Here is a 27,629-nt window from a genome sequence, read left to right as displayed (position 1 = left end):
CTGTTGCAAAACTACAAGTCCCATGAGGCATTGCAAGGCTGACAGTTACAAACATGTAGCTAGATTCAGAGAGACTTAGGCTGGCGTATCAGCAGAAACGCCAGCCTAAGTCAGAATTTGCATCGGCGCTAATTTAAATTAGGCTCAGATACAAGCGGCGTAGGTGTCTTACACCCTCGTATCCTAAAGTGTAATTTTTAGGCTGGCCGCTAGGTGGCGCTTCCATTGCGGTCGGCGTAGAATATGTAAATCAGTAGATACGCCTATTCACGAACGTACGCCCGGCCGACGCAGTACAGATATGCCGTTTACGTAACGCATTAGCAGGCCTAAAGTTATTCCATCAAATAGATGGAATAGTAATGTTAAGTATGGCCGCCGTTCCCGCGTCGAAATTCAAACATTTTACGTTGTTTGCGTAAGTCGTCCGTGAATAGGGATTTACGTCCATGTCGAAATCAATAGGCCCGTGCGCCGTTCCAAAAAAAACGTCAATCACGTCAGGTCAAGCCCCATTACCATAAAACACGCCCCCTCAGCTAAATTTGAATTAGGCGCCATTACGCCCGCCCGATTTACGCTACGCCGCCGTAACTTAGCAGGCAAGTACTTTGAGAATCATGTACTTGTCTCGCTAACTTACGGCGGCGTAGTGTAAACAAGCTACGCTACGCCGCCGCAAAGGTACGGCAAGCTATGTGAATCTAGCGAATGATTCTCCCAGGCAGAAAGATGATAGGATTGTAGTTGCACAACAGCTGGAGGGCCACCAGTTTGAGACCCCTGCTCTATAGCAAGGGTAGGCAACCTGGGACCCTCCAGCTGTTTGCAGAACTACAAGTCCCATCATGCCTCTGGGAATAATTGTAACTGCCAGCCTTGCAATGCCTCATGGGAAATGTAGTTTCACAACGGCTGGAGGGCCCCGGGTTGCCTACCCCTGATCTATAGAAAGCCATAAAATGAGCACCCATGGGACTTTTTGGAGGTTATTTCACACCTCAATTATATATACAAAAGGTCTGCTTTATAGTTTTTGCCTTTCTTTATATACAACAGCACACCTTTCATTAACCTCCCTGGCGGTCTTCCCGAGACTGACTCGGGGTTAGATTTTCCTGCTACTATCGGTAACCCCGAGTCAGTCTCGGCTCGCCTCGCTGAATCCACAGGCACTTTTTACTTACCTTGTCCCTGGATCCAGCGATGCCACCGTGCTGTGTGAGCGAGCGGGACCTCGCTCGATTCACATAGTGCCTCCGTGTGACGCCGATCTCCGTTCCCTGCGACGTTACGACGCACGGGGACGGAGAACGGCGCCAAATTCAAAAACGTAAACAAACACTATACACACAGTATACTGTAATCTTATAGATTACAGTACTGTATGTAAAAAAAACACACCCCCCCTGTCCCTAGTGGTCTGCCCAGTGTCCTGCATGTCATTTTATATAATAAAAACCTTTTTTTCTCCCTGCAAACTGTAGATTGTCCATAGCAACCAAAAGTGTCCCTTTATGTCAAAAATAGTTTTAGATCAGCTAGAAAACAGCGATAATAAATTATAATCACTTGCAGAATTGAGCGATAGCGATTTGTGGGAAATTTGTCATAAAAAATAAAAGTAATGACAGCGACAATTCTGCAACTGAGCAAATTTCAGTGATTTTGATTTGATTACATTATTGAATAATTTTTATTATAATTATATTATTATTTGTTATAATTATTTATAATTATTTATTATATTATAATTTATAATTTTGTTTTTAAAAAAATGTAATACACGGGATGCCTATTAGAATCTTGTTTGGTCAGATTTAAGTGAGTTATTTCTAAAAATTACAGACCTACAATATAAAACGCCAAATTTCCTTGCAAATAATGGTACCGCTTTTAGCATGTTTTTTCTGAAAGAATCATACCGCCAGGGAGGTTAAGTGATGATTCCAATGGGATGTGTGCTTGCTAAGGGCCCCTTTAGCCCTGGTTCACACTGACGTGATACAGAAAAAGTAAAGGATTCGCTGCATTTCTCCGCATTGCATCAACAACACCCCGAAACAGATAACAAAATGCAGAGCGATTGCCAGAATCGGAACCTATGCAGTGCGATTGGGGGGGGGGGGGGGGGGGTCCTGCACCATTTCTCTAATGAAAAGGAGTCGGGTAAGAAAAAATCTTCTGCCTGCAGAGCCCACCGCTGAAGTCTGATTCTCCAACCAGCGATGTGAACGAGAGCCAAAGCTGTCTCGGCTCTCTTGCTCCTCATTGGCTCAGATACAGCAGCAGGAGCCACTGGCTGATTACGTCTCTGGTCGGACCGATTGGGTCTCTTTGTGAAAGAACAGAAATAGAAAGTGAAATCATTACTTACAAACAGCCACCAATTGCCATTTCTCCTATACAGGTACTGAAGCCTAATCCTAGATCACCAGAACATTTGTTTCCTCTCAATTCAGGAAATTTTCCCGGTGGAAACCATGCAGAAGGCGGCACAGCTTGGCTTCGGTGGGATCTACACCAGTCCTGATGTTGGTGGCTCTGGACTGTCACGTTTGGACACTTCTGTCATTTTTGAGGCCCTGTCTACTGGTTGTGTCAGCACTACAGCGTACATGAGCATTCACAAGTACGTATGCGTGGCTTCTGCTGTTCCTTCCCTTCTCCCCTCTCCCCCCCCTAGTCAATATGCAATTACATTTTTCCAATCCAATCATTTAGACCCAGTGATATCATCACCGGGTAAATGTCTTCTGTTCTTTGCTTCAAGAATAGCTATTAGCAGTCTCCTATATCACAGCACTCTGTCTTTGATCTTTGTTATATGAAAAAACACTTTCCGGTATCCCTTTAGATGTGCATGCTGCTCCCTTCCAGTTTACAGAAGACTTAGGGGCAGATCCACGTACCCTCGCGCAATAATACGCCGGGCGCAGCGTATCTAAGATAGACTACGCCGCCGTAACTTTTTTTTTTTTCGAATCCTCAAAGAATTCACGCCGTAAGTTACGGCGGCGTAGTGTATATTTGGCGGCGTAATGGCGCGCCATTCAAATCTCTATGATGGGGGCGTGTTTTATGTAAATAAGTCGTGACACGACGTAAACAACGTTTTTTTAACTGCGCATGGGCCATCCGTGGGGCTATCCCAGTGCGCATGCTCGAAATTAACCCGGAACAAGCAAATGCTCACGACGGTGACGTCATTCTACGCAAATCCCTATTCGCAAACGACTTACGCAAACTACGTAAAAAATAAAAAATGCAAAACATGTTATACTTAACCCTGTCTTCTGGGGTCCCTCGGCGGCTGTCTCGGCTCCTCCTCGCAAAAGCTTTCCACCTTCATGCGAGCGAGCGAGCATGGTGGAAAGCTTTTGCGAGCGCGCTCCCGTGATACAGCGGCGGGCATAGCCGCCAACTTTATCACTCAGCCCCGGCGCGCCGCGTCATCCGCTGTGATTGACAGCAGCGCCAGCTAATGGCTGCGCTGCTATAAATCGGTCCAGCCTAGCCAATCAACGGCCAGGCTGGGAACCGAAGAGGATCACGTGGACGTGCGCGGGACTTTCGAGGGGTCAGGTAAGTAAAACGGGGGTTCGGGGGGGCCGGTACCGTCGGGAGTGTTTTTTCACCTTAATGCATAGGATGCATTAAGGTGAAAAAACATTTACCTGTACAACCCCTTTAAAGGATCACTAAAGAAATTGTATTTTATTTTTAAATAACAAACATGTTATATTTGCCTCCACTGTGCAGTTCCGAACCTGGTCTTCTGGTGTCCCTCGGCGGCTGTCTCGGGTCGCAAAGACTCAAAAGCTTCATGCGAGCGAGCGAGCATGGTGTTGAGTGCTTGCGTGCTCGCTCCCGTGATACAGCCGGCGGCCATAGCCGCTCACTGTATCACTGGGCCCTGCCCCCGGCGCGCCGCATCATTGGATGTGATTGACAGCAGTGCAAGCCAATTGCTGCTCTGCTTTCAATCAACCAATGAATGAGCCGGGAAGACGGACGAAAAGCCTGCTCGTTCACGGCGCGGGACTTTCAAAGGGTCAGGTAATCGGGGGGGTTGGGGGGTCGCTAATACTCGGATGTTTTTTCACCTTTATGCATGGAATGCATGAAGGTGAATTTTTTTTACCTTTACAACCCCTTTAAAAAAAAAAAAAAAAGGCATAATAAGCTAGTATGCATCCCATACTAGCTCATTATAAAATACTTACCTTAGAACAAAGCTGTTGCAGCAGTGTGACCTGCAACATGTCTCCCCAGAGTTATTTCCGGTGTGATTGGACGGAGCGGCGATGACGTCAATCCCAAGCATGCGCGCGAGAGCCACCGGTCATGGCACAGCTACTGAAGAAACAGCACGAGCAAGCCGTTTCTTCAGTGCGCATGTGCCGATGACGTCAGCACATGCGGATACAGTGAATATCTCCTATTGGGCCTACGTTACTGTTGTGTGTGTTTTTTTTTATTCATGAAATTAATTTTTTTCCCACCAAAAAATGCAGTTGAAAGACAGTTGCAGAAATACAGTGCAACATAAAATAATGCAACGATCGCCATTTTATTCTCTAGGGTCTCTACAAAAAAAAATATATATAATGTTTGGGGGTTCTTAGTCATTTTCTAGCAAAAAAATACTGATTTTAATTAGGGGGTCCAAAGAGATCAACACTCCTGGAAGTGTTCTGAAGAGACCTCAGCGCACTTTTTCTCTTCAATGGAGTGGCAGGAAGGGGCAAGGGGGGTCAAGTGCCCCCCCCCCTAAAAGCGGGTGCACAGGATGCAGTGTACCCAGGCACCGCAATCTAAGGCAGAGAAGGGAGCTGAAGCTGTCATTGCTGCCTGGCTCCTATCACAGGATCTGCACACACAGATCCTCTCAGTCTCCGGGAGCCTCAGGCAGCTGTGTGGGGGGAGGGGCACTAATGTCATCCCCTTCAGCAGGAGCCCGCGAGGAAGAAGATCTACCATGCTGCATTGCTGCTAAAATGAGGACCGTAAACAGGGGGGATTTTGCAGAGACTGACCTTTGAGGGGGAAATGATTGTACTGGGGGGCAGAATGCTGCTTCTCTTTCCCCCCCATGTCATATGCAGTGCAGTGACCACCATGTTATGTGCAGGGACCACCATGTGATGTATTGTGTTACCACCATGTGATGTATTGTGCCCACCATGTGCAGTGACAACCATGTGATGTATTGTGTTACCACCAGGGCTGTATCCTGGCCTAGGCCAACAAGGCCTAGGCCTAGGGCAGCACGTTGCAGGGGGGCAGCACGGAAAGAGTCCCCGCCGGCTTGCGCTATTAGTGTAGCACCAGTCTTATGGGGCGGACTGGGCAGAGAGACAAGCATCCCGCAACTGAAGGGGGGGCGGAGCTTCTAATTTTGACTGTCCTGTCATCCTGGACCACAAACCTTCCTCACTGTGCTACATATTTTCTGCTGTACCATTGGCATGGTTATATCTTTTTAGTCCTCTCCATAAGATTATCAGAATTTTGTGCCTAAAGTAGAACTATAGGAACACTTTTTTTTTTTCATTTTGGATAGGGTAAGGGTAAGGGAAGGGCAGGTCTTTAAATTAGGGGTGCACGAGTTAAGTCAGGCCTAGGGCAGCACAAAACCTAAATACATCTCTGGTTACCACCATGTGATGTATTGTGCCCACCATGTGCAATGACCACCATTTGATGTATTGTGCCCACCATGTGCAATGACCACCACTTGATGTATTGTGTCCACCATAGGCAGTGACCACCATGTGATGTGTTGTGCCCACCATGTGATGTATTGTGCCCACCATGTGCAGTGACCACCACGTGATGTATTGTGCCCACCATGTGCAATGACCACCACTTGATGTATTGTGCCCACCATGTGCAATGACCACCACTTGATGTATTGTGCCCACCATGTGCAATGACCACCACTTGATGTATTGTGTCCACCATAGGCAGTGACCACCATGTGATGTGTTGTGCCCACCATGTGATGTATTGTGCCCACCATGTCATCTGCTGTGTTGTATAATGCCCACCATGTAATGTGGTATAGTGTGCTCTCTGTGTAATGTGCTATACCCACCGTGTGGTGTGGTGTGGTGTACCCATATGTAATGTGGTGTGCCCACTGTGTAATCTACAGTGTCCACCGTATAATGTGCTGTGCCCACCATGTAATGCGGAGTGGTGAAAAAAAAAAAGGTAAGAGTAAGAAGACTAAGTAAAGAGGGGTCTATTCTATGGGGGACCTGCCCTGGCCTGCTCTAAAGGGGGATCTATATGGGGTCCCTGGCCTGTGCTTTACGTGATAATGAATGACGAAGCCCCTCCCCTTCATTACATTGTCAAAAAGGGGCGTGGCCTTAAAATGATGCCCCCCCTTAAAAACAATTTGTGGAAGCCTATGGGCATGTTTATAATGCTTCTAATCTGTTACACTCGGAATTCCCTGTTTCTGTGCAGCATGTGTGTCTGGATGATCGATACTTTTGGAAATGAAGAACAGAGACACCGATTCTGTCCTCCCCTCTGCACCATGGAGAAACTTGCATCTTACTGTCTGACGGAGCCAGGTGAGACCTTTAACCACTTCCCTACCGCCTCATTGTGAAATGACGGCGGCAGGAACCCCTCCTCGATCCGGGTGGACGTCATATGACGTCCTGCGTTCCCAGCGATCTAGGGCGCGTGGCGACGCTCGTGACCCGGCACGGGTGCCCGGCGGCCGCGATTGCCGCCAAATGCCCGCGATTGTCGGTAATCACGGCAGGAGTGTGGATCTGTGTGTGTAATGATGGGGTGTAAACACACAGATCCACACTCCTGTCAGCGGTGCGGAGACCAATGTGTGTTCCCAATACACAGGAACACACATCGGTCTCCTCCCCTTGAGAGTCCCCTACAGTTATAACACACCTTAGGGACACATATTAACCCCTTCAACGCCCCCTAGTGGTTAACCCCTTCCCTGCCAGTCACATTTACACAGTAATCAATGCATATTTATAGCATTAATCGCTGTATAAATGTGAATGGTCCCAAAAACGTGTCAAAAGTGTCCGATGTGTTCGCCGCAATGTCACGGTGACAGTAAAAAAATCGCAAATCGCCGCCATTACTAGTAAAAAAATTAATAAAATAAAAATGACATAAATCTATCACCTATTTTGTAGACACTATAACTTTTGCGCAAACCAATCAATTTATGATTATTGCGATTTTTTTTTTTTACCAAAAATATGTATAAGAATACGTATCGGCCTAAACTGAGGAAAAAAAGAGTTTTTTAAAAAAAAAATTGTGATATTTATTAAATAAAAAAGTAAAAAATATTGTGTTTTTTTTTTTTAAATTGTCGCTCTTCTTTTGTTTATAGCGCAAAAAATAAAAACCGCAGAGGTGATCAAATACCACCAAAAGAAAGCTCTATTTGTGGGAACAAAATGATAAAAAAAATTTTTGGGTACAGTGTAGCACGACCGCGCAATTGTCATTCAAATTACGACAGTGCTGAAAGCTGAAAATTGGCTTGGGCAGGAAGGTGCGTAAGTGCCCGGTATAATATCAGCTAAAAAGATTCTCGCCAAAAATTTGGGCTGAAATCAGACCTGAAACGGTGAACGGGGACGCACCGGACCCCTGCTGTGAGACGCATGCGAACCCAGCCTAAAGCTGACCATAGACGATTCATTTATTTTTTATTAAATTTCTTTGATCAGCCAGCCGATTTGATTCGAATTTACGAATTGCGGTCATAACGAATGACCTGAAAAATGGAAAAAAAAATTACGAATGAAACAAACAAATTTTTCGGCAGTGCACATGGAAGGGTGACTACATTCCTACATACAGTGGGACTATGGAGAAGGAACGTAGTCACCCTCTAACAGGAAGTCGCATCACAGCAGCAAAAAAAGGGAATGTGGAGATTTGGAGAAGGCTGAGAGCAATAGAAGGAACTTTTTTGAGTAAAGAATACATACCTGGATAGATTTCTCTTCCGTTCATGGACGGACACAGCATCCTTTGACAGAAGGGGTAATATCCGCTTCCTTTAGGAGAGTTTTAGGCTGCATAACCCTACTGTCAAAGGATGCTGAGTCCGTCCATGAACTTCAGAGAAATGGATTTTACGGTGAGTACAGAGGGCCATATTCTGAGTATAGTTACGATGGAGTATCTCAGGATACTCCATCGTAAATCTCTTTTTTGTGCCGCGTATCTATGCGAGTGATTCTTAGAATCATTTTCGCATAGATACGCTTAAGATCCGACATGTGTAAGTCACTTACACTGTCAGATCTTAAATGTAATTACTCCGCCGGCCGCTAGGTGGCGTTTACGTTCAGGTCTCATTTGTTTATGCAAATGAGCCTGATACGCCGATTCCCGAACAAATTCGCGTTGCGTAACAGTCGCTTACGTCGTTTGCGTAGGCGTAAGGTTACCCCTGCTATATGAGGGGTAACCTTACGCCAGTCCCACGTAGGCCATGTTAAGTATGGCGTCGGGTCCACGTCGTGTTTTCCCGTCGGGTACGTCGTTTAACTAAGTCGTTCTTGAATACGACTTTACGTCAATGACGCACACGTCGGCGTCATTGACGTTTTACGCCGAGAACTGGAGCATGCGCACTGGGCTATTTTAAGCCCCGGCGCATGCGCAGTTCGTTAGAATCGGGGGCGCGCTTAATTTAAATAGAAGCCGCCCCCTTGGATTTACGCGGGGATACGCCGGGCCAAATACACTACGCTGCCCCAAACTACGGAGCAAGTGTTTGGGGAATACGGCACTTGCTCCTGTAGGTTGGGGCGGCGGAGTGTAAATGGCTTACGCGCCGCCCGCCCAAAAACTACGGGAATATGGCCCAGAAATCCTATTTTCTCTTTCGTTCATGGATGGACACAGCATCCTTTGACAGTAGGGTTATGCAGCCTAAAACTCTCCTAAAGGAAGCGGATATAACCCTACTGTCAAAGGATGCTGTGTCCGTCCATGAACTCAGAGAAATGGATTTTACGGTGAGTACAAAAATCCTATTTTTTTCTCTTGTAAACCCGAGTTTTTTGTCAGGCTAAATATCTCAATAGTAGAGAAATGTAATGGACCTCGTCCCCCAGGTTTATATTTCATATATTGCACACCATGGTACTCGTCTGTTTTGAATTTGCTTACAATTCTGAGTTCTGAGCGGTCTTGTCCTGTTGATTCTTGTGCTCGGCAGGCAGCGGAAGTGATGCTGCGTCACTGCTGACATCGGCGAAGAGAGACGGGGACCACTATGTTCTGAATGGTTCTAAGGTAGGTTCTCCCACATGTTCATACACATATCAGTGTTAGAGGTTGAAGAAGGTGTAATAACGTTCTGTTTCCGCCCCTCTGTCTCTATCCAGGCGTTCATTAGCGGTGCTGGGGACACCGATGTCTATGTTGTGATGTGTCGTACGGGGGGCAGCGGATCCCGAGGAATTTCCTGCCTAGTGGTGGAAAAGGGAACACCAGGCCTCAGCTTCGGCAAGAAAGAGAAAAAGGTGAGACGGTATTTTTTTATATGCAAAAGTCAGAAAAATAAAAGGTATCTCCTCATAGAAGTGTAATACTGCCACTGATGAGCTCTAACATGGTAGTTGCTTGGGTCGTGCTTCAATATTTTTCAGTTAGCGATCTGGAAGAATTTCGCAGATAAGGAGTTCTGAATTCACTTGCTGCATATTTTTTATGGGTGTGTGACTTAGTACTGGAGTCAGGCAACTTTCAGGAGGGGGTCATCCTACATATTTATGTCAGTGTAGGTTTCCCAATGCCCATCGCTGGGGAAGATGGGAAGCCCCTCCCCTCCATCCCTCCCATCTGTTCTGCCCTCACCCACTCCATTCTCACCTGTTCCAGTTTCGCCCTCAACTGTTTCACCCTCAACCACTCCATTCTCACCCATTTTGCCCTCACCCGTTTTGCCCTCAACCACTCCATTCTCACCTGTTCCACTTTCACTCTCACCCTTTTCTCCCTTACCCACACCATTCTCACCTGTTCCACCCACTCCATTCTCACCTGTTCCAGTTTCGCCCTCAACTATTTCACCCTCAACCACTCCATTCTCACCCGTTTCACCCTCACCCACTCCATTCTCAGCTGTTCCACTTTCACTCTCACCCGTTCCGCCCTCACCAACTCCATTCTCACCTGTTCCACTTTCACCCATTTCGCTTTCACCCACACCATTCTCACCTGTTCCACTTTCACTCTCACCCGTTCCGCCCTCACCCACTCCATTCTCACCTGTTCCACTTTCACCCGTTTCGCCCTCACCCACACCATTCTCACCTGTTCCACCCACTCCATTTTCACCTGTTCGACTTTCACCCGTTTCGCCCTCACCCACACCATTCTCACCTGTTCCACCCACACCATTTTCACCTGTTCCACTTTCATCCTTTTCACCCACAACTGTTTCGCCCTCACCCACACCATTCTCACCTGTTCCACCCTCAGCCTTTTCGCCCTCACCCGCTCCATTCTCACATGTTCCACTTTCACTCTCACCCGTTCTGCCCTTTTGCTCCCACCCACTCCATTCTCACCTGTTCCACTTTCACCTGTTTCGCCCTCACCCACACCATTCTCGCCTGTTCCACCCACTCCATTCTCACCTGTTCCAGTTTCGCCCTCAACCACTCCATTCTCGCCCGTTTCGCCCTCACCCGTTTCGCCCTCACCCACTCCATTCTCACCTGTTCCAGTTTCGCCCTCAACTGTTTCACCCTCAACCACTCCATTCTCACCCGTTTTGCCAACCACTCCATTCTCACCTGTTTCACTTTCACTCTCACCCTTTTCGCCCTCACCCACTCCATTCTCACCTGTTCCACTTTCACCCGTTTCGCCCTCACCCACACCATTCTCACCTGTTCCACCCACTCCATTCTCACCTGTTCCAGTTTCGCCCTCAACTGTTTCACCCTCAACCACTCCATTCTCACCCGTTTTGCCCTCACCCGTTTCACCCTCACCCACTCCATTCTCAGCTGTTCCACTTTCACTCTCACCCGTTCCGCCCTCACCCACTCCATTCTCACCTGTTCCACTTTCACTCTCACCCACTCCATTCTCACCTGTTCCACTTTCACCCATTTCGCCCTCACCCACACCATTCTCACCTGTTCCACCCACTCCATTTTCACCTGTTCCACTTTCACCCGCACCTGTTTCGCCCTCACCCACACCATTCTCACCTGTTCCACCCTCAGCCTTTTCGCCCTCACCCGCTCCATTCTCACATGTTCCACTTTCACTCTCACCCGTTCTGCCCTTTTGCTCCCACCCAATCCATTCTTACCTGTTCCACTTTTACCTGTTTGGCTCCCATTCCACTCTCACCCACTTTGCTCTCACCTGTTCTGTTCTCACCCATTCCACTTTCACCTTTTTTGGCTCTCCACCTATTTCACTCCAACCCGTTCTGCTGTCAACCATCTTGCTCTCACCTGTTCCTCTCTCACCCGTTCAACATCCTCTTTTTCTGCTCTCATCTGGTCTGATCCCCTGTGCTCCACTGAATGTAATGCAGTACAGATCGCATTGCATTACATTCTTTCATGGCAATACTGGCCCCGGGGAAACTGATAGGGGAAGTGATAGCAAACATGTCGCTTCCGGATCAGCAGCAAAAGGGGGACAAGAGCAGACATGTGTCTGCTCTTCCTCTCCCCCTCTACCCCGCAGCACTCGCCATGCAGGTTCCAGGCTTGTAGATGGGCAAGCAGTGCCCGGGATACATAGCAGGGGTGCTCGTGGGTGGTGTGTGAAAGCAATCCAGGTCCGCCTGAGGCGCCAGCTTTCATCTAACAGGCGGCAGTTTGCTTGTCAGATACACACCATCACGGTGGCTGCAGCAACTAGAAGTGTGTTTGCAACCCCCTGCTGTCAGGTCCATATGACGTACGGACCTGGCAGTGAAAAGGTTCAAAACAATGGCAGCCACTGCAACTCGCTGGAGCCGGTATATTCTTAAACACCCATAATGCATACATTTGAATCTAGCCTGAGGGGTCTTAGGGCCAGATCCACAAAAGGGATACGACGGCGTAACTGCTGTTACGCCGTCGTATCCCTGTTCCTAACTATGGAACTGATCCACAGAATCAGTTTTCCATAGTTAGGCAGAAGATCCGGCATGTGTAAGGGACTTACACTGCCGGATCTTAGGATGCAGTACCGCATCCGCCGCTGGGGGCATTTTGCGTCGAAATGCCGCTTCTGGTATGCAAATTAGCACCTACGGAGATTCACAAAGCTTTTCAGCTTCGTTTTTTCTCCGTAAAGTTTTAGTTTGCAAACGCAAAATTAGGGCTGCTTTTACAAAGTGTAAACTGTTTACACCTTGTAAAAACAGACCTTTCTGTCCAGCGACGCAATTTTAAAAAAATTTTTTCGTGCCGTATCTTTTTTTTTTTTCCCGACGCAACTTTATTGACCCGTCGCAATCCACAAAGCTCGGCGTAACGTAATTTCGCGCTTTGCACGTCGGGAAAATGACGTCACAAGCATGCGCAGTACGGCCGGCGCGGGAGCGCGCCTAATTTAAATGGGAATCGCCCCCATGAAAATAGGAACGCCTTGCGCCGGCGGAATTTAAGTTACACAGCCCAAAATTTCTAGGTAAGTGCTTTGTGGATCGGGCACTTAGGTAGAAATTTTAAGGCAGTGTAACTTAAATGGAAAAAATTAAGTTCGCCGGATCTTTGTGGATTACCCCCTTTGATTGTAAGCTTCTTGAGGGCAGCGACTGGAGTGATCGTACATTAATGTAAAGTAGGGTTGTCCAGATACCGATACCAGTATCGGTATCGGGACCGATACCGAGTATTTGCGGGAGTACTCGTACTCGCGCAAATACCCCCGATACCTAAATAGAATACTCCCCCCCCCCCGCCGCTGCCGCCACATCGCGCCACCGCATCGAGGGACATGGCTAGAGGGACATTGCTGCATATGTGAGGGACATGGCTAGAGGGACATTGCTGCATATGTGAGGGACATGGCTAGAGGGACATGGCTGCATATGTGAGGGACATGGCTAGAGGGACATTGCTGCATATGTGAGGGACATGGCTAGAGGGACATTGCTGCATATGTGAGGGACATGGCTAGAGGGACATGGCTGCATATGTGAGGGACATGGCTAGAGGGACATGGCTGCATATGTGAGGGACATGGCTAGAGGGACATGGCTGCATATGTGAGGGACATGGCTAGAGGGACATGGCTGCATATGTGAGGGACATGGCTGCATATGTGAGGGACATGGCTGCATATGTGAGGGACATGGCTAGAGGGACATGGCTGCATATGTGAGGGACATGGCTGCATATGTGAGGGACATGGCTGCATATGTGGGGGACATGGCTGCATATGGGGGGACATGGCTGCATATGCGGGGGACATGGCTGCATATGGGGACACATTTAAAAAAAGTATCGGTATTCGGTATCGGCGACTACTTGAAAAAAAGTATCGGTACTTGTACTCGGTCCTAAAAAAGTGGTATCGGGACAACCCTAATGTAAAGCTCTCCATGAATTTTCAAATTCAAATTTACAAATGATTATATATATATATATATATATATATATATATATATATATATATATATATATATATATATATATGATTATATATTCTCTCAAAAAACATAAACAAATACACAATAGATAGACATACCTATGTTTCATTATTAAATTATTACATAATTTCAGTTGTGTTCCCCAAACGCCATACCCCCTCCCCAATCTCCCCCCCCCCCCCCAAAAAAAAATTCCCCTTATCCCTCCCCCCCCCCCCTCTCCTCTAGACCCCCCTCCCTCCTCGGACTCCTCTCCCCTTTCCTTTCTTTCCCCTTTTCGATTTTTTCTTTCTTAAGTATATGAACCATGGTTAAAGGCGCAGTCCACTTTTTTTAGACTATGTTTCGGGTTATACTAGAGCTGCACGATTAATCGTGGAGAGAATCGCGATCTCGATTCTCGCCGCCCGCGATTCTTTTGTGTCACCACCGGTTCCACGTCACCAGCGTGGAACGCAAATGGCGTCGATATCAGAAAACCGACGTCAGCAGCCTGCGCCGCTGGATGGATGCCTGGGCTTCTCTCACAGTTCTGTACAACTGTAGTGTGTATCCATGCGCCACCCAGTGGTTCCCGGCGGTACTGCTTCTGATGTATTAATCTTTCTCACAGTTCTGTACAACTGTGTGTATCCATGCGCCACCCAGTGGTTGTACTGCTGCTGATGTATAAAAAAGAGACCAGTGATATGTCTATAATGTTAAAGACCATATAACTCCTATGAAAAAAGCAGAATCTGATTTGATTCTGCTTTTTTCATAGGAGTTCTATGGTCTTTAACATTATAGACATATCACTGGTCTCTTTTTTATATATTCATATTTTCAGATAAATCACAGGTTTATTTTTTTGGGGGGGGGGGTTGGCATTCAGTTTTTGAGAATCGTGATCTTTAGTCTAAGCAAAAGAATCGTGATTCTCATTTTGACCAGAATCGTGCAGCTCTAGGTTATACCCATATTTAGGGTGTAAAATAAAGTCTGGTCCGTGTACACCAGCTCCATAAAACTAAACCTTTTACCTGAATTATGGCCGCTGAGCAAGAAGAACCACATTTGCATGCTGTGCCGGCCATTGATGGGGATCAGGGAATGAGATACTATAAGCCCCATCTGCCACTGTAGCAGAGGGACTCACCAAAGAATGCCGGCCGCAGGGTGGTGATGTCACCGCAGCTGTAGTCCATTCACAACTTCTCTATCCCCGTATCGGAAAATGAATGGGAACCTGGGGCTAGGGGGTAACCCTGCTACCCTCTGATCCCATTTGTAATGCTCTTCAGGCCTGAATTCAAAAATGTTATTTAGTTACATTTTTTTATTTCATAATTTTTTGGTACATTTGTTAAATTTATTTATTTTTTCAAAAGGTGGGCTATACCTGTCATTTATTCAGCTTGTTATAAATCAGCCCTGTTGTTGTTTTTTTTTAATGTTTATATCTTTCCTCACATCTGCTGATGTCCTCAGGTGGGATGGAACTCCCAGCCAACGCGAGCGGTGATATTCGAGGACTGCGCGGTCCCTGTAGAGAATCGTCTGGGACAGGAGGGACAGGGCTTCGGGATCGCAATGAGGGGGCTGAATGGAGGAAGGATAAACATTGGTAAGCTGATTGTACAAATTCCAACGTTTAGATACATTTCTACAAAAATCTGAATCCACTGTGGCTGGTTTTAGGCGTTCAAACCAATCAGTGAGTGGAAACAGACATTCCTACCACTAGATCTGGCCTGGTCACACACACACCTTACAATTTCTTGTTGCAATCAATTTCCTAAAATTTTAATTGTGATATGGTTTATTTTTTTCATATTATTCATCCTATGCTTAAAGTAGTTATAAAGGCAGAAGTTTTTTTATCTTTAACCACTTAACCCATGGACCATATTGCTGGTCAAAGACCAGAGCACTTTTGCGATTCGGGACTGCGTCGCTTTAACTGACAATTGCGCGGTCGTGCGACGTGGCTCCCAAACAAAATTGGCGTCCTTTTTTCCCCACAAATGGAGCTTTCTTTTGGTGGTATTTGATCACCTCTGCGGTTTTTAGTTTTTGCGCTATAAACAAAAATAGAGCGACAATTTTGAAAGAAAATAATATTTTTTACTTTTTTCTATAATAAATATCCCCCAAAAATATATATAAAAAAACATTTTTTTCCTCAGTTTAGGCCGATACGTATTCTTCTACATATTTTTCTAAAAAAAAAAAAATTACTCGGTTTGCGAGTGTTGTCTCGCAAAACTAGCAGGATTCAAGCCACAGCGGTGTGCAGTACCACATTTGGCTAGAGGTGCGGGGGCGTATTCCGTTGCAGAAGAATGCCTATAATCCAAAGCGTTTGCATATCAAAGCGAGTTTCCCCATAGAAGTCAATGGGAACAAAAATAATTTGTTCCACATTAACTTCTATGGCATGCAATACCGCATGTGGCCAGAGGTGTGTGGGGGTGCCGGAGCCATTTGGAAATACTCGGAAACACTTGTAAATACTCTGTTTCCGAGGGTTACTGAATGCAGCCAAATGGTTTGCGAGTCTCTCCAGCGCCTCCCCACCTCTGGCCACATGCGGTATTGCATGCCATAGAAGTCAATGTGGAACAAATTATTTTTGTTCCCATTGACTTCTATGGGGAAACTCACTTTGATATGCAAACGCTTTGGATTATAAGCATTCTTCTGGAACGGATTACGCTCGTAATACAAGGTTCCACTGTATTGGTAAAACCTTTATCTCCATCCCTGTGCTCCTTCATCCAGAGTGGGGGGGGGTGCTTTAAAGTGGAGGTTCACCCAAAAACTAAATTTTTAACATTAGATTGATGCTCATTTTGTGAAGGGGAATCAGGTGTTTTTTTTTAAATCGAAGCAGTACTTACCGTTTTAGAGATAGATCTTCTCCGGCCGCTTCCGGGTATGGGCTGCGGGACTGGGCGTTCCTGTTTGATTGACAGGCTTCCGACAGTTGCATCTATCGCATCACGATTTTCCGAAAGTAGCCGAACGTCGGTGCGCAGGCGCCGTATAGAGCCGCACCGACGTTCGGCTTCTGTCGGCTACTCGTGACGCGATGTATGCGACCGTCGGAAGCCTGTCAATCAAATAGGAACGCCCAGTCCCGAAGACCATACCCGGAAGCGGCCGGAGAAGATCTATCTCTAAAACGGTACTGCTTAGATTTTAAAAAAAACACCCGATTCTGCTTCCCAAAATGAGCCTCAATCTAATGTTAAAAATTGTTTTTCGGGTGAACTCCCGCTTTAATAGAGGAGGTGTGTTACTGGCCAGATTACCAGGTGAAAGCAGAGGGGGGGGGGGGGGAAGCCTAAAAAGAGAAAGCTAATGCAGCCACCACATTTTAAAGATTGTTAGGCTACAATATATTACATTTTTGTATTTTTGGTTTAATACTGCTTTAACGATTGAACAGTAAAAGGCACTGTACAATTGTAAGAAGCGCCATGTGTTATTTCTTTCTTTTTTTTTTGTACATATAAAATGACCAATGTTTGATCAGTTTGTTGCATGCACACCATCATGGTTTGAACTTTTTTGCTTTGCAGCCTCCTGTTCTCTGGGGGCCGCCCATGCCTCTGTCCTGCTCACCCGCGATCACATGAATGTGAGAAAACAGTTTGGGGAGCCTCTGGCTAATTACCAGGTAAGATATTAGTCCTGACATATGGAATCTGTTGTCACTTGCTGCTGACATGTTAGTGATTACCTTCCTATATACTGGCCCCATTTCTCCATAAACTGGAAAGACGGGGCCAGTATAATGGAAGGCAATCATTACCATGTCAGGAACAAGTAACAACAAAGCACATCGGGATTTTGCTGTTATATTGTAATTGAATAGATCTGTAGCCGGATTGTTGTAGATGGGTGGAGGAGTTGGCAGTATCTGCATTGCCTAGAAATTAATGCTGTGATAAAGGAGGGCGCTCCCAATATTTATACAATATATATATATATATATATATTATACGTTCGTAACCGTATATTAGTGAATGGCTTCACTTTATACATGTGCTCAAATATTTCTAAAAAAATTTACATATTTATGATTGCTCAAACAAATATACCATGAAAAGTTCCAAACGGCTGCAAAATTGTTTCTAGACGATTCCACTCCAACACCATGTGAGAAATAAAATTAGTGACTTTTCACCCAAAGTGACAACAAAATGCCCTCACCAGATGGCTCTGGCCAGCAAGTGACCATAAGACATGAAGTGCCGTATTTATCGGCGTATAACACGCGCCCCAAGTTTAGGAGGGAAGTTTTAAGGGAAAAAACTTACAATGCAGCCTTATCAGTGTCTCCATCTGCAGCCTTGCCCAGTGTCCATCTGCAGCCTTGCCCAGTGTCCATCTGCAGCCTTGCCCAGTGTCCATCTGCAGCTGCAGCCTTGCCCAATGTCTATCTGCAGCCTTGCCCAGTGTCCATCTGCAGCCTTGCCCAGTGTCCATCTGCAGCCTTGCCCAGTGTCCATCTGTAGCCTTGCCCAGTGGTGTCTATCTGCAGCCTTGCCCAGTGTCCATCTGCAGCCTTGCCCAATGTCTATCTGCAGCCTTGCCCAATGTCTATCTGCAGCCTTGCCCAATGTCTATCTGCAGCCTTGCCCAGTGTCCATCTGCAGCCTTGCCCAGTGTCCATCTGCAGCCTTGCCCAGTGTCCATCTGCAGCCTTGCCCAATGGTGTCTATCTGCAGCCTTGCCCAGTGTCCATCTGCAGCCTTGCCCAGTGTCCATCTGTAGCCTTGCCCAGTGGTGTCCATCTGCAGCCTTGACCAGTGTCCATCTGCATATATATATTATACGTTCGTAACCGTATATTAGTGAATGGCTTCACTTTATACATGTGCTCAAATATTTCTAAAAAAATTTACATATTTATGATTGCTCAAACAAATATACCATGAAAAGTTCCAAACGGCTGCAAAATTGTTTCTAGACGATTCCACTCCAACACCATGTGAGAAATAAAATTAGTGACTTTTCACCCAAAGTGACAACAAAATGCCCTCACCAGATGGCTCTGGCCAGCAAGTGACCATAAGACATGAAGTGCCGTATTTATCGGCGTATAACACGCGCCCCAAGTTTAGGAGGGAAGTTTTAAGGGAAAAAACTTACAATGCAGCCTTATCAGTGTCTCCATCTGCAGCCTTGCCCAGTGTCCATCTGCAGCCTTGCCCAGTGTCCATCTGCAGCTGCAGCCTTGCCCAATGTCTATCTGCAGCCTTGCCCAGTGTCCATCTGCAGCCTTGCCCAGTGTCCATCTGCAGCCTTGCCCAGTGTCCATCTGTAGCCTTGCCCAGTGGTGTCTATCTGCAGCCTTGCCCAGTGTCCATCTGCAGCCTTGCCCAATGTCTATCTGCAGCCTTGCCCAATGTCCATCTGCAGCCTTGCCCAGTGTCCATCTGCAGCCTTGCCCAGTGTCCATCTGCAGCCTTGCCCAGTGTCCATCTGCAGCCTTGCCCAATGGTGTCTATCTGCAGCCTTGCCCAGTGTCCATCTGCAGCCTTGCCCAGTGTCCATCTGCAGCCTTGCCCAGTGTCCATCTGTAGCCTTGCCCAGTGGTGTCCATCTGCAGCCTTGACCAGTGTCCATCTGCATATATATATTATACGTTCGTAACCGTATATTAGTGAATGGCTTCACTTTATACATGTGCTCAAATATTTCTAAAAAAATTTACATATTTATGATTGCTCAAACAAATATACCATGAAAAGTTCCAAACGGCTGCAAAATTGTTTCTAGACGATTCCACTCCAACACCATGTGAGAAATAAAATTAGTGACTTTTCACCCAAAGTGACAACAAAATGCCCTCACCAGATGGCTCTGGCCAGCAAGTGACCATAAGACATGAAGTGCCGTATTTATCGGCGTATAACACGCGCCCCAAGTTTAGGAGGGAAGTTTTAAGGGAAAAAACTTACAATGCAGCCTTATCAGTGTCTCCATCTGCAGCCTTGCCCAGTGTCCATCTGCAGCCTTGCCCAGTGTCCATCTGCAGCTGCAGCCTTGCCCAATGTCTATCTGCAGCCTTGCCCAGTGTCCATCTGCAGCCTTGCCCAGTGTCCATCTGCAGCCTTGCCCAGTGTCCATCTGTAGCCTTGCCCAGTGGTGTCTATCTGCAGCCTTGCCCAGTGTCCATCTGCAGCCTTGCCCAATGTCTATCTGCAGCCTTGCCCAATGTCTATCTGCAGCCTTGCCCAGTGTCCATCTGCAGCCGTGCCCAGTGTCCATCTGCAGCCTTGCCCAGTGTCCATCTGCAGCCTTGCCCAATGGTGTCTATCTGCAGCCTTGCCCAGTGTCCATCTGCAGCCTTGCCCAGTGTCCATCTGCAGCCTTGCCCAGTGTCCATCTGTAGCCTTGCCCAGTGGTGTCCATCTGCAGCCTTGACCAGTGTCCATCTGCAGCCTTGCCCAGTGTCCATCTGCAGCTGCAGCTTTGCCCAATGTCTATCTGCAGCCTTGCCCAGTGTCCATCTGCAGCCTTGCCCAGTGTCCATCTGTAGCCTTGCCCAGTGGTGTCTATCTGCAGCCTTGCCCAGTGTCCATCTGCAGCTGCAGCCTTGCCCAATGTCTATCTGCAGCCTTGCCCAATGTCTATCTGCAGCCTTGCCCAGTGTCCATCTGCAGCCTTGACCAGTGTCCATCTGCAGCCTTGCCCAGTGTCCATCTGCAGCCTTGCCCAATGGTGTCTATCTGCAGCCTTGCCCAGTGTCCATCTGCAGCCTTTCCCAGTGGTGTCCATCTGCAGCCTTGCCCAGTGTCCATCTGCAGCCTTGCCCAGTGGTGTCTATCTGCAGCCTTGCCCAGTGTCCATCTGCAGCCTTGCCCAGTGGTGTCCATCTGCATCCTTGCCCAGTGGTGTCCATCTGCATCCTTGCCCAGTGGTGTCCATCTGCAGCCTTGCCCAGTGGTGTCCATCTGCAGCCTTGCCCAAAATTGCAGCATGATGGGTTTCATTTACGTTCACGTCAAAAGCATTGGCTTCCATATTGTTGAATGGAAATGTTGAAAAATTAATAAAAATTTTGATAATAAAAAAAAAAAAAGCATTGGCTTCTTGCGGCTTAATTTGGAGCATGCGCACTGGGATACTTTCACGGACGGTGCATGCGCTGTTGGTAAAAAGCGTAATTTACGTGGGGTCACGTAAAATTTACATAACACACGCCCACATCTTCCACATTTGAATTAGGCGGGTTTACGCCGGCCTATTTACGCTACGCCGCCGCAACTTTGGTTTGAGAATACGGCACTTGCCTGTCAAAGTTGCGGAGGCGTAACGTAAATAGGATACGTTACGCCCACACAAAGATGCGCGCTTCTACGTGAATCCGGGCCAGAGTCTGAAAAACAGACTCCGTCCTTAATTGGTTAAGGAATATATCTTTCTATGGCTAATTTTTGATTGAGCCACAAAAGAACACCAACCCCGCGTGCGTATTAGGGGCCATTATTTAAAAATTACAATCGTGAATATTTGAATTCATCACTTTTATTCTTCATTGAAAGTCCCATGGGGTTTGATGTTGTTATGTTACATTGTATGTATCGTCCACAGTATCTTCAGTTCCGACTGGCAGAGATGGCGACACAACTGGTGACGGCGCGGCTTATAGTGCGACACGCGGCGCAGGCGCTCCAAGAGGGGCATGGCGATGCGGCGACTCTCTGCGCTATGGCAAAGCTGTATGCCACCGATGAGTGCTTTAAGGTGGGTCTGAGAATCTCGTGCCTCTCAATCAGATGAGCCTGTCTATGGATGGGTTGAGCCGGCCATAGATGGTGCGATTTTCTTTCTTGCAGCCCCAGGTTGCAGTTAGGGAAATTACGTGATTCCCTTCTGTGGAGCTATTGTGTTCTCCCAATGAAAGGGGGGGGGGGGGGGTCCCTGCCTATAGCCACTGGCAATAATCGCATGAAACAATCCAACTTGCTGGTTGTACCCAAGTCGATCGATGGATCAACTTTGGTACAATCAGCCTGCTCCATACATGGTTAGACGGTCCCTGCTGAACCAGCCGAGATTCTAACCATCTATGGCCGGTTTTATATTCTTTCCACTTACCGATGTGGAATTTGAGGGAAAGAAAAATTGCTATATTCCCCCATCAACAGTCAGTGTTAATGGGGGAATCCCTTCTGTAGCTCTATTGTGTTCATGCCAGCGGAGAGCCTTCCCATCCAGTACAATGTGATCACTGCTGGCATCTATAGCCGCTGGCAGTGATTGCACACAAAAAAAACAACAGACAGGCTGGTTGTACTGAAATCGATCGACAGATTGACTTCAGGACAACCAGCCTGCCTATAGAGCAGGGGTAGGCAACCCGGGGACCTCCAGCTGTTGCAGAACTACAAGTCCCATCATGCCTCTGGGAGTAATTGTAACTGCCAGCCTTGCAATGCCTCATGGGAAATGTAGTTCCACAACAGCTGGAGGGCCCCAGGTTGCCTACCCCCTGCCATAGAGGGATCAAAATTCAATCCATCTATGGCCAGCTTAAAGTGATTGTAAAGGAAAACATTTTATTTAAAAAAATATATAACAAACATATCATACTTACCTGGTCTGTGCAATGGTTTTGCCTCTTCTTTTGCTACTCTTGCCGAGAGCCCCCATAGCAAGCTGCTTGCTGTCGGGGCACTGCGTCCATAAGACAATGTGGGCTAGATTCAGATAGGTTAGCGGATCTTATTTACGATCCGCCGCCGCAAGTTTTTGAGGCAAGTGCTTTATTCAGAAAGCACTTGCCTGTAAATTTGCGGCAGCGTATCGTAAATCCCCCAGCAGAATTCAAATTCCGCGGGTAGGGGGCGTGTAAAATTTAAATCAGGCGCGTCCCCGCGCCGAACGAACTGCGCATGCGCCGTCCGTCATATTTCCCAGCGTGCATTGCTCTAAATGACGTCGCTAGGACGTCATTGGTTTCGACATGAATGTAAATTACGTCAATCCGTATTCGCGAACGACTTACGCAAACGACGTAAAAAATTCAAAATTCAACCCGGGAACGACGTCCATACTTAACATAGGATACGCCACATTTAGCAGGGGTAACTATACGCCGGAAAAAGCCGAACGCAAACAACGTAAAAAAAAAAACGACGGGCAGTCGTTCGTTTCTGAATCGGCCTAACTCCTCATTTGCATATTCCTTGCGTATACAAACGGAAGCGCCACATATCGGCCATCGTGAGATTGCAGCCTAAGATCCGACGGTGTAAGTCACTTACATCCTGTCGGATCTTAGGGATATCTATGCGTAACTGATTCTATGAAACAGGCGCATAGATACGACGGCCAGACTCAGAGATACGATGGCGTATCAGGAGATACGCCGTCGTATCTTCTTTCTGATTCCGGGCCAGAGAGTGTGGCTCAGTTCCGCCCCGTGCTTCCACCTCCGCCTCTCTGGCTGATTGACAGCAGCGGGAGCCAATGGCTCCTGCATCTCAGTCAATCAGGAGAGAGAGACCCGGATTTCATGCACATCACTGGATCGAGATCGGGCTTAGGTAAGTATTAGGTGGGCTGAGGGGAGAGCTGCACACTGAAGGTTTAAGGTAAAAAAAACCTTCAGCCTTTACAACCACTTTAAGACAGACTGCTCATTAAGGAGATGTAAACCTAATCACTAAGGGCCAGATTCACAAAAGAGATACGACGGCGTACCTACTGATACGCCGTTGTATCTCTGCTTCTAACTATGCGGCTGATTCATAGAATCAGTTACGCATAGCTAGTCCTAAGATCCGACAGGTGTAATGGACTTACACTGTCGGATCTTAGGATCTTAGGCCGCCGCTGGGGGCATTTCTCGTCGTAATCCAGCGTCGGGTATGCAAATTAGCACTTACGGAGATCCATGAAGCTTTTTCCCTTTGTGATGTCGCCGCAAGTGTTAGTTTGCCGTCGCAAAGATAGGGCTACTTTTACAAAGTGTAAAGTTAGTACACCATGTAAAAGTATACCCGTCTTTCCCGCGTCGCTGTCAATTTTTTTTTTAAATTTTCATTTTTCCCGCCGCATCTCTTTTTTACCCGTCGCGATTCACAAAACCTCGGCGCAACGTAACTTCGCGCAAAGCACGTCGGGAAAATAGCGTCGGGAGCATGCGCAGTACGTCCGGCGCGGGAGCGCACATAATTTAAATGGGACTCGCCCCATTTGAATTGGCCCGCCTTGCGCCGGACTGATTTAGGATACACCGCCGCAAATTTCCAGATAAGTGCTTTGCGGATCGGGCACTAACTTGTGTAATTTGCGGCGGTGTAACTTAAATCAGAAAAGTTACGTTGCGCCCGCTGGTTGTGAATCTGGCCCTAAAATCTTTGAGTTGTACATGTTTCAATATTTTTTAATCTGCAGCGTTCATTAACATAATACCTGAGGATCTTGTAGGTCCTTGTTCAGGCACTTCCTGTTATAGGGTGACAATGGACTGTCTCTATCGCCCGTTTGTGCTCCTGTGTGGTCACTCAGGTGTCATACGGGCAGCTAATGGGGACTACAAGTGGCTGTATCAGTTCGTCAGGAAACGCAGCCTGACCAATGCTATAGGGCTGGGGAAAAAATCTATTTGAATCTTGAATCGAGTTGCGAGGTCAAATCGATTCAGATTTTTCCCAAATCGGGAAATTTCCCCCTAAGTATTATAACCGTTTTCTTCACTATTCAAAAACGAACATAAAATGGATTTGGAGTTGAAGATATTCTTAGTTGTAGAATAAGTTGTAGGAATGGTGCTCATCATCCCATGATTGTTGCAGGTCTGTAACCAGGCGCTCCAGATGCACGGAGGATACGGTTACTTGAAAGATTACGCCGTTCAGCAGTACGTCCGAGACATCCGCGTTCATCAGATCCTCGAGGGTACGTTTATTTTTTTAGTTGCTATACATTATAACTGTTTTGTAAGGCTAGGTTCACATTACTGCGGGTCGGTAACGCGCCCCCCCATCAGCAGACGCGCCGCATTTTCGCATGTGCCAAATGCTGCGTCACTATGAAGCTCGATGTGGTGTGATTAACCACTTAAGGCCCGGAAGGATTTGCCCCCTTACTGACTAGGCCACTTTTTACAATTTGCCACTGCGTCGCTTTAACTGACAATTGCGCGGCCGTGCGACGTGGCTCCCAAACAAAATTGGCGTCCTTTTTTCCCCACAAATAGAGCTTTCTTTTGGTGGTATTTGATCACCTCTGCGGTTTTTTAAGCTATAAACAAAAATAGAGCGACAATTTTGAAAAAAAATAATATTTTTTACTTTTTGCTATAATAAATATAAAAATATATAAAAAAACTTTTTTTTCCCTCAGTTTAGGCCGATACGTATTCTTCTTACATATTTTTCGTTAAAAAAAAATCACAATAAGCGTTTGATTGGTTTGCGCAAAAGTTATAGCGTTTACAAAATAGGGGGTATTTTTATTAATATTTTTTTATACTAGTAATGGCGGCGATCAACGATTTTTTTTTGGTACTGCGACATTATGGCGGACACTTCGGACACTTTTGACACATTTTTGGGACCATTGGCATTTTTATAGCGATCAGTGCTATAAAAATGCATTGGATTACTATAAATGCCACTGGCAGTGAAGGGGTTAACACTAGGAGGCGGGGAAGGGGTTAAGTATGTTCCCTGGGTGTGTTCTAACTGTAGGGGGGGGCGGACTGACATGGGGAAATGACTGATCTGCTGTTCATACATTTACACACACAACTCCCGGTCCTCGCTCTGTAACGAGCAATGGCGTGTGCCCGGTGGCCTGCACGAGAGCCGACGTATAGCTACAGGCTCTCGCGCAGGGGAGCCGACCTGCCGGCGGCTGGTCGGCAAGCAGTTAACTGACAATTGCGCGGTCGTGCAACGATGTACCCAAACATGATTGGTGTCCTTTTCTATCCCACAAATAGAGCTTTCTTTTGGTGGTATTTGATCACCTCTACGGTTTTTAAACTATAAACAAAAAAAGAGCAACAATTTTGAAAAAACTAACAAACAATATTTTTTACTTTTTGCTATAATAGATATCCAAAAAAAAAGTGACTTTTTGGTAAAAAAAAATGGTCTCCAGGATTGATCACCGCAGGTATTCGCTGGCTGTGTAGAAAGCCGTGAATAGGTGTGGTTGCCGGGAAACTATTCTTATAGTGTATGGCAGTGATATGCAATTAGCGGACCTCCAGCTGTTGCAAAACTACAAGTCCCATCATGCCTCTGCCTCTGGGTTCATGCTTGCGGATGTCTGAGTCTTGCTCATGCCACCAAGTAATGCACCACGCATTTGATGGCTTGACAGATCGATTGAGAGCACAAGAAACTGACCATTGGGTTTAGTTTCCGCTTTATCTCTGAAAACGAAAGTCTGTTTCGGTCCTTGAATTGCCTAGTTTAATGCTTCTTTTCCTTCGTCCTCTCAGGGACCAATGAGGTGATGCGGATGATCGTGGCCAGGAACCTTTTGCAGGGATGAGACGGGGAATTATTGAGGACTTCTCTCCATGATGTGGTTCCTGACATCACAGGGACTCTGCCTCAGGGGATCAGACGAAATCATCACCAAACCCCTCCATACATGATGACAGAAGAGGCAGGCCTGGGATCTGGGGGCTTTTCTATGGGTGTCGGACTTTGATCGTATTGAGGTGTAATGGAAGTGGTTGTGTGGATGGATCCTGGATGGCTATAGGATCCTGAGTAGAGAAAAGTAACGTCATTGAGGCGCGAGGCGCGCCGCGCACCTGGGAGGTCTACTAATCTGAACGTTGGTTGGACTCGTGAAACGGCCGCCTTCAGCTTCATTATAGTGTGTTGTGTTTTTTTTTTTTGGTGTGTAAATGGACCGGGATGTTTTTTTTTATTGCTTCCTTCCTCTCTGAACAAAGCAATTAAGCTCTGGTATCAAATATATATTTAACTAATTGGATTGGAACCTTTTATATGTAGATACAAACCCACTCAACTGAAACTTCCTATAAACGTTATCATTGTTAACCTCTTGGCGCCGGCACCTCCCGGCCCTTTAAGAGGTTTAGGGAGGCGGGGTTTATGATCATGTGACTGCCACGAGCTAACTTTCTGTTCACTGCTGGTAACTATGTTGGGAGCGCTCGTGGCGCACGCTCGTGGCACAGCTGTATTCACACCAATTCACGCAAATATGTAGCCGCTCAGCGCCAAGGCCCAAGCGCAGAAGCCGCTTATTTTCAGACGCCAAGGGGAGGGTTAAAATGATCCCTGGTGATCATAGGTGTGCGCAGCCTATTACATTAGGGTGTGCACCCCAAAGCTCAAACACACATGCGTGTGTATATATATATATATATATATATATATATATATAATGTAGGGCAATGGACAGTGTCAGTAGTACAGTTGATGGTGTCAGTGGGCAGGGACTGTTGTCAGTAGTTTCTTTTTATTTTTTTTATTATTACTTTTTATTTTATTATTTTTTTATTTCATTATTTTTATTATTACTTTTTACAATTTTTTTATTTTACTTTTTATTTTTTACAATTCTTTTTATTTTATTTCATTATTTTATTTTATTATTTTTTAGGGTTGTCCCGATACTCGCCGATACCGAATACCGATACTTTTTTTTAAATGTGTCCCCAAATGCAACCATGTCCCCCCACAAATGCAGCCATGTCCCCCCACATATGCAGCCATGTCCCCCCACATATGCAGCCATGTCCCCCCACATATGCAGCCATGTCCCCCCACATATGCAGCCATGTCCCCCCACATATGCAGCCATGTCCCCCCCATATATGCAGCCATGTCCCCCCACATATTGCAGCCATGTCCCCCCACATATGCAGCCATGTCCCCCCCACATATGCAGCCATGTCCCCCCACATATGCAGCCATGTCCCCCCACATATGCAGCCATGTCCCCCCACATATGCAGCCATGTCCCCCCACATATGCAGCCATATCCCCTC

The 27,629-nt window shown here is 46.7% G+C and overlaps 1 protein-coding gene across 1 annotated transcript in view; it reads left to right on the top strand.

The window, feature by feature from the left end:
• Positions 1-26,611, top strand: part of ACAD8 (acyl-CoA dehydrogenase family member 8) — a 34,293-nt gene extending 7,682 nt beyond the window's left edge. The window contains exons 3-11 of the mRNA XM_040326364.1: positions 2,463-2,632; positions 6,481-6,590; positions 9,242-9,318; positions 9,411-9,548; positions 15,110-15,245; positions 17,206-17,303; positions 21,230-21,382; positions 24,442-24,544; positions 26,100-26,611. Coding sequence (XP_040182298.1) covers positions 2,463-2,632; positions 6,481-6,590; positions 9,242-9,318; positions 9,411-9,548; positions 15,110-15,245; positions 17,206-17,303; positions 21,230-21,382; positions 24,442-24,544; positions 26,100-26,152 — 1,038 coding nt within the window. The 3' untranslated portion in view covers positions 26,153-26,611. The remainder of the gene's footprint in view (positions 1-2,462; positions 2,633-6,480; positions 6,591-9,241; positions 9,319-9,410; positions 9,549-15,109; positions 15,246-17,205; positions 17,304-21,229; positions 21,383-24,441; positions 24,545-26,099) is intronic.
• The last annotated feature ends 1,018 nt before the right edge of the window (positions 26,612-27,629 follow it).

This window comes from Rana temporaria, chromosome 10 (assembly GCF_905171775.1).
Source record: "Rana temporaria chromosome 10, aRanTem1.1, whole genome shotgun sequence".
NCBI classification, from domain to species: Eukaryota; Metazoa; Chordata; class Amphibia; order Anura; family Ranidae; genus Rana; species Rana temporaria.
This window is presented reverse-complemented; position numbering and strand designations above follow the sequence as displayed.